The sequence below is a fragment of the Bidens hawaiensis genome, unplaced genomic scaffold, assembly GCF_021521415.1.
Source record: "Bidens hawaiensis isolate Kalapana, Puna unplaced genomic scaffold, B.hawaiensis_p1.1 tig00052210_1, whole genome shotgun sequence".
NCBI lineage: Eukaryota > Viridiplantae > Streptophyta > Magnoliopsida > Asterales > Asteraceae > Bidens > Bidens hawaiensis.
In genome coordinates, this window is record NW_027506211.1 from 87786 (window position 1) to 96117 (window position 8332).

General features: G+C 34.3%; 1 protein-coding gene across 1 annotated transcript; it reads left to right on the forward strand.

Annotated features, from left to right (window-relative positions):
* The first annotated feature begins 1839 nt into the window (after positions 1-1839).
* Positions 1840-3908, forward strand: LOC143617102 (eukaryotic translation initiation factor 5A). Its single transcript, XM_077089757.1, has 5 exons — positions 1840-2024; positions 3088-3210; positions 3307-3363; positions 3447-3521; positions 3609-3908. The coding sequence occupies exons 1-5, from the start codon at positions 1902-1904 to the stop codon at positions 3708-3710; spliced, it is 480 nt and encodes a 159-aa protein (XP_076945872.1). The 5' UTR covers positions 1840-1901; the 3' UTR covers positions 3711-3908.
* The last annotated feature ends 4424 nt before the right edge of the window (positions 3909-8332 follow it).

Here is an 8332-nt window from a genome sequence, read left to right on the forward strand (position 1 = left end):
TTTTATTACATTTTTTTTTAATTTTTAAGTATAAACTGAGAAAGATGGGTTTGACGCTTAACTTATATATAATTATATATACACCCATAACACAAGCATATTTATGATTTTTGCTTTTTTCTAATATAGGTCATTGTTAAATTTAACAAATAAACAACTTAAATCATGAGGTTTTGTTTAGCAGTTGTCAATTCTTGCATCACTGATTATATTCTAGCTATATATTATTGTTATTTTCATATTTAATGTTTGAATTTAGAATCTAAAAAATAAAGTTATTCCTTCAAGGTGACATTAAAATAAAATTCTAACACTAAAATTAAGTCAAAAGAGAATAATGTTCAGACTATAAGCCAACATCACTAACACGTTTGTTGATTTGAGATGTTCAATTTCGATAAGAAGATGGTAAAAATCAACATCAAAAGACATACGTGTACATAAGTATTACAATTTACAAATCACATCTATCCAAACCATAGATAAAACAAATCACATCTCTATCCATAACATAGAGAAACATCATGAATTTATGACAACAAACGTATCAATAAATACAACGTTACAAGAAATACATATTATAAAGCAAACATAAGTTATAAACTAAACATAGAATAACATAAAATTGACTTTCACTTGTTTTAATTACATTTCATTTAAATGTTAAAACTAATATTTGATAGAACCGAAAAGACAAAGGATTGAAACAAGACCATAAATATGGTCTTTATGTAAGTGATAACCAAGGGTGTAAACGAGCTGAGCTGAGTCTAAACTCCACTAGCTTGAGCTTGATCATTTTGACTTACAATAGCTTGAACTCGGAATATTTTGAGCTTTTTTTTAATGCTCGAGCTCGGCTAGTAAATTGTCTTTTTAGGCTTGATGTCGGCTCGACTCGGTTAACATTAATTAGTTAACTTATATACGCTTTAAATTATTTTTATATAACTTGATAAAACCATAAACGAGCCTAACCTCGGCTCGAGCTCGGATGTAGAGTGCTAAATTCATATATAGATATCTAAAATAGATAAAACTTATTAATACTCAAGGCTTAACCTCAAGCTTGATAATTAAACAAGCTTTATTTAAGACTCAAGTACGGCTCGAGCTTGAAAAACTCAACTCGTTTTGAGCTTTTATCGATCGAGTTCAAGTGCCTTGCGAACAGCTCAGCTCGTTTACGCCCTTAGCGATTGACTTAGTATACATACAGAAATGTTAATAATCTAATGAAGGGTAGCAAAGTAATGAGATAACAACATAATAAGATAGACGATATAACTTTTTTTTTAAACATAAATTTTATTGTTTGTTAGGCCATCACACTTTTTAAATTGGAGAACTCATTGCCATACTCTAGCCAGACTATGTTTCCTTAACCGGACACACGCTGTATTTCAGAGTTTGCCTTAGGTCTTCCCCTGGAAAATTATACCGCCAGCGGCCACTTGATAGTCGATGAGACGAAAACCCAGCAGACTCGGGGTTCGAACTAACAACCTTTGTATAATAAATTACCGGTATACATTCAAAGTAACACAACCTAAACCTGCTACCACTATACTACAACTAAGATTTAGATGATAATGAGAAAGTTAACATATAAATGAAATTAACGTGTTAATCATAAGAATGACCACTTGAAATTCTCACTTAACACGTTAATTTTATTTTTATTTGATCCAAACCCGAGATCAAAGATACTAGATCAAGATAAGATAGAAAAGTCAAAGAGGGAAAGGCACATTCTGGGCGTGGTTTCAACGCTAACATCTAACGAGATCAACGGCTGAGCCTACCCATCACAGACCAAAACCCTACTTATAACCACTACCATCCACCTTCACCACTACTCTTCCGATCCATTCAACACATTTGTTTTTGTTTCAATCATCATGTCGGACGAAGAGCACCAGTTCGAATCCAAGGCCGATGCCGGAGCCTCCAAGACTTATCCTCAGCAAGCCGGTACTATCCGCAAAGGCGGTCACATTGTTATCAAGAACCGTGCTTGCAAGGTTTGTTTGAATCTCTAATTGATTGTCTATTTGTTCATTTCATCGGGTTGTAAAACTTTGTATGTGTGTAATTGATTAGGTTAGGTTATTTTTTGGTACTGGATTTTGGGGGTTTTTGTTTAGATTAGGGTTTGTAATTACTGGATGCTGTTTATGAGTTAAATAGTATTAAACTGTTGCATAGAGTTTACTCTAGATCTGTTAACATCTAGTTGGTTTTAGGGATCAGTATATGGTACCGTACCGATTACTCGATTACTGGTAAATTCGGTACGGTATTCGCTACACCCTTTTTAATAAATTTGGTACCGGTAGGGTAGTGCTGGTTCGGTATTGATACGGTACCTATCTAATTCGTAGTTGGTTTTTGTGTAGAGTTGATTGATTCAAAGATCTTAATTAATAAACCTTGTTTGTACTATTATAGTTTTACTCTGATTCTTAGAGCATGTTGGGGATTGAGTTTGAAAAATGCTTATTGGCTTTTTCAAAAAGCCATTTTAAAAAGCCAGGATTTGGGGCTTTTGAAAAACTGCTTTTTCTCTTTCAAAAAGCTAAAATAAAAAAGATTTTTATGATTTGTCAAACACATTTTAACTTATTGGCTTTTCGAAAACGCAATAAGCCAGTAAGCAGTTTTCAAACTCAATCCCAAACATGCTCTTAGCTGTATGAACCTAGGTGAACTTTGATTAAAAAGCTTATTTTTTAGACTTTTAAGCTATGCAAACAAAATTGAAGTTATTTAGATGACAAACTATGTGCTTTAGTTGATAGAAACTAGGAATATACTGTGTTTGTTTTGTTTAAACTCGATTAAATCTTTTTTTTTTCTAAAGTAAATAAGCTTTGAGTCGTATTTTAAATCTTGGAAAAGTTGTATTGTTTGAGTTGTTGCGGTTCTTTAAAAGCTATGTTTTATATATCTTTTCTGTTGATTGTTGGGAATTTCATTGTGATTCATGAGTATGCTGACTGAATTTATTATCTCAAATCTCTTTTAAATCTGATTTATAAATTCGACTGTAAATTGACTTGTGCTTGATGCTTTCTTTGTTATCAGGTTGTGGAAGTGTCTACCTCCAAGACCGGCAAGCACGGTCATGCTAAGTGTCACTTTGTTGCAATTGACATTTTCAATGGGAAAAAGCTTGAAGATATTGTCCCATCTTCCCATAACTGTGATGTATGTAATCACTAATCACCGTCAAGCTACTTCCCTTTTGTTGTTTTGATACTTTCAATTCAACCAAGCGGTCTCTTATTTGTACTTGTTTTGCAGGTTCCTCATGTTAGCCGCACTGACTACCAGCTCATTGATATCTCTGAAGATGGATTTGTATGCTTCTTCTCCCTTTTTCCTTAAACTTATCTTTTAACTCGTCATTCGATATGATTTTGAATGTTGTTTAATAATCCCAGGTGAGCTTGCTGACTGAAAATGGTAACACCAAGGATGACCTGAAACTGCCAACTGATGATGCTCTCCTTACTCAGGTTTGCTGTTATTTTTTATTCATTATCAGTTGTATTACTGTCTCATTTTGAATTGCAAAGTTGTGATTTTTGTTTGAAACTGTGCAGATTAAGGATGGATTTGCAGAGGGGAAAGACCTGGTTGTGAGTGTGATGTCTGCCATGGGAGAGGAGCAGATCTGTGCTCTCAAGGACATCGGTCCAAAGTAGTTTCCTGATATTTATTGTTATGTTAAAGAAGACGGTCGATCAGTCGGTTGTGATATCAGCAGAAACTTTTTTCTGTTGTAATACTAGCATTTCATTTTTATTTTCTGCACTAGTATGACTAGTCCATTCTATTTGGGCTACGAACAAGTGTATGTCACTGGATTTTATCTGCTTTCAATTACTCTTTTATCTTATTTACCCTTTGTGTTATAATTTGCTACATAACTGGTCTGCCTGAGTACTTTAGTTTTGCACTACTGAATATCATTTAATAATTGAGGTGTTTTATTTGTTTTATGCATGTTGTATTTATATTGGTTGTTTATTTCTAAATTATTTATACCGTGTGGGACTGATAAGCCTGCTGCCTGCCGGTTTGATAAGCCGTTCCAAACAGCTGGAATATGGTGAATGATTGTTGAGCAATGATTTACAAATAGTTATCTCTGAATGGGTCCGACTAAGGGACTGTTTGGTTTTAAACATCTGATTTATTCAGACTTCAGACTGTTTGGTTTTAAACAGAAAAACATGTGAATTTAGGTCTGAATCATTCAGACTTATTGTTGCTGAATGAGACAGAGGTTCATTCAAAGATTCATTTAGATCTGAATAAACCAAACAGCCCCTAGGGTCAATTGGTTTGACTCTAATTTAACGGAACATAATGATACAAAATAAATTATTAGCTTCTTTTTTTTCTGTGGCTGAAACTTCAATCAATAGTTCAATGTTTTTGTTTAACCTTTTTAATGAAATGGTAGAAGCAAACCATTAACAACTAATGTGTTTGGATGATTATCTAAAGAATCCTTGGCTTATGTCTTCTTTCTTATTTGAACTACCAAGTACCAACAAAGCTGGCCGCCCAGGTGCATCCATTGGCAATGGGCCGCCAAGTCCGCAATTGCAAACGCTGGGCCCACTATTAGTTTTAGTGGAAGCCCGCCGCCTATAGGCTCAGTGTGGTAAAACTGTTGGCTTGCACACGCTAATTTATCTCGAACAAGACTCGAACCGTCGACATTTCCTAGAGAAAGTCATCGAGATACCGTTAGAGCACAACGGACAACGAATTCTCCAAACATGGCGTATGCTACTAGTTGAATTCACCACATAGGGATTCGCTCGCCTTCCGATCAGGAGAAAACCCTCTCCTAAGGTCAACACTAATGAACATCCGACTTTTGATGCGGGGAAAACCCTCACCTAAGACCAACACACGTGAATACTCTCACCCGAAGGCACGACAATGCGATGAGATAAAACAGTTCAATTTAAGGATCCAACTAGTGAACGTGACCTACTCGTCTAGTCTCCCATCTTTACTTGGTGCCACCAAAACAAAATGACGGGCGTAGGAATCGAACATGAATTATATGGAACACCAACTATTTATCTTCTTTACCACTTCATCACCAGCTCATTGACTTGAGCACTGCAATTAAAAATTAATGGTAAAATGTAATATTAAAAATAAAAACTCAAAACCTGTGAAATTAAACAATTTGTGTATCTTATACACCAAGTAATGCTCTTATTAGAAGTTAAAAAATAATGACAAGCAATTTGTGTATCTTATACACAAAGTAACGTTCTTCGGTTATAAGTTAAAACTATCGATTTCTATACTTTTTATTTTATTATTTTCGACTTTCACATAAAATTTAGAATTAAGAAAAACAAGTTTTGAAATCTAACTTAAATATATAAATCTCTTGACCTTAACACAAAATATGATGTTGAGCAGGCATGAATATTGATTATATTATTACTATTATTATTAATTAATTTATAAACAACCAAGCAAACATGTGAATATGTGACACACATCTATAATTTCCTATTTGATGATAAATAAATACTTGTTTTTTTATTTAAAATATTCAATAAATAACGAGCGTTTTTTTTATTATATAATACATGTTTTTCTTAAGATCACAGATATCTCAATATTCGTAACTGTATATGATAATATATGTGCCAAACTTGTCAACGAGACGAGATGATGAGTAACCATTAACAAGGTTTTAGTACTAAAATAAATCTTAAAGTTATTAATTAAGCTTAAATTTACGTTAAGTAAAACTATTGCCAAATCAATAATTATGACAAAACAAACATACCAAACAACATGAGTCCTGTTGGGTTACTAAGTTTGTTATTTATTTTTATAAGTAATTTTGTTTACAATTTGGATATTACTAATCTAAATTAAACTATAACCTATTTGTCAATAATAATGATAATCGATGCTGACAATGTGAACAATGACATTACTAACTTTCACTTTTGTTTACAAGAACAATCTTATTTTTACGAAAAATTACCTTTGTTTGTCGTCTTAAAACAACTTACATTCATGTTGTATTAAAACAACTTACAATATTTTGATCATTATAAAACCCAATCACTTGTTTATTAGAGGCATACGAAGTTACTTTTCGAGCAAAATGAGATTGCCCTCATCATCGAAGATGAAAGTCAGCAGTAGGGCTGGCAATTTAGACACGATAAACGAATACACAACACTAACCTACACGACTTTAACATATATCGAGTATGGTCTTAACTGGTTTCGTGTACTAAACATGTTGACACAAATATACCTATTTTTTCATGTCTAAACATGTAAAATACCCGTTTACATGTTATATACCCATTAGTACTTGATTGGATTTTCTTATAAACAGTGGCGGATCCAGTAATTTTTTTTGGGTGGTGCACTACTTTTATATGTTTCAATTTCACTGAGTCGGGTATATAAAATTCCGGGTCGGTTTGAGGTTCGGGTCGGTTAGATGGTTCGGGAAAAGTAACAAACTAACAAATTTAAAACTAAGAAACTAACAAAAACTAACAAACTAACAAATTAAAACCAATAATCTAACAAACTAAAACTAAATTTAACAAATAGCTTAACAATTAAGTAGTTAACACTTAACAATTATGAACAATTAACATTTAACAATGAATTATTACCTTCAAAGTGGGAGGATTCGAGACTCCGAGTAAGAGTAGGCAGTGGCAGGAGGACAGGGATCAAAGACGGGCTGAGTGGCTGATAGAGTGATAGACTGATAGAGTGAGTGGCTGATAGACTGATAGACTGGTTGGTCAGGGGTTGTGCGGGGCAGGCGGGCAGCGGGAGTGGCTGAGGGAGGCTGCTGGCGCCGGCGGACGGCGGTGGACGGTGGTCAGTGGCTTACGGTGGTCATATACGGCGGCGGACGACTGCTGTTGCCTGTTTGCGAAGAGGCGCTGCTTTGCTTATGTTTGTTATAAAAAACCCTAACATCAGTTAGGGTAACTTAGTAAAAAAAAAAACTATAAAAACGGGAATAGAACCTGCGACCTCCGGGTTACAAAACCCACAAACTACCATCCGGGCAAGCACTTTATATGTTTTTAAGATGGTTCCTGTATAATTTATAGGGTGGTTCCTTTATTATTTTCTATATATAAATACACTATAATTTCGAAACTCGGGTGGTTCCGCGGAACCACCCGTTACTACCGTAGACCCGCCCCTGCTTATAAATAAAAATATATAATAATATAATATGTTATATTCTTAAATAGTTAACCCTAAAGTTTTATACCAAAGTAGAACACAACGCACGTCATTCCAATCCAACATTAAGCAGACGAAGCACAAAGCCTTCTCTAGTTCTTTCTCTCTAAATCTCGGGTAGTCTGGTGGTTTCCCACCATATCTCCAGTAGTCGCAACCTTTTTCATTCTCCAGTCTACCTCTCCACATCTTTGATTCTCTAGCAGTCCGACCTCCTCACAGATGCAGCTGCCGAACCTCCGATCCCGCGGCAAGTTTCTGCCTTATCGTGTCTTATCATGTATACCTGGTATTAACAAGTTCGTGTTCCGATTTAGCGTACAAATACACGATTAGTTTTCGTTTCGTGTTCGTATTTTATCTTATACGAGTATATACACGATATGCCAGCCTTAGTCATCATCGACATTACTTATATTATTGTTGTTATAAATATAAAGTTACTATCTAATGTAAAATTTCAAACACAATTAATAAAGCCATAAATGATGCTCCTAAGTAAGTCCATTTGGTAGATGAAGGCACATATTACATTATTTTTTTTTATTTTGCACCCCTTTGACAAAAATACACTCCAATAATAATAATAATAATAATAATAATAATAATAATAATAAAACTTTCATCTTTGTTTTGTGTTCTTCAAACTTGAAACCCTTAAATCTCTTCTTCATGATCTATCCAGAGTCCACGTGTACATCATATTCACAGATTCATTCCATTTCATTCGCATTTCACTTGGATTCACACAAGTTCGGTACACACTTCAGCTGATATTATTATTAATATGATGATTATTATCATTATTATTATTATTATAAACAATCAGTTAGAGATCGAATTCGTCAATTAGGTTTTGGATTCAAAATTCAACACTAAAATTGAAGCTGTACGTACGAGATCGATCTAGAAACTATTCAATTAATCAATTATACAGTCAACATTAGTGGCTGAACAAAATTGGATCAGAAGATTGGATCGGGTCGGGTCGGGTAACAGCGCCATTAGATGGCGCTGTTCAAGCGGTTCTTCTACCGGAAGCCACCGG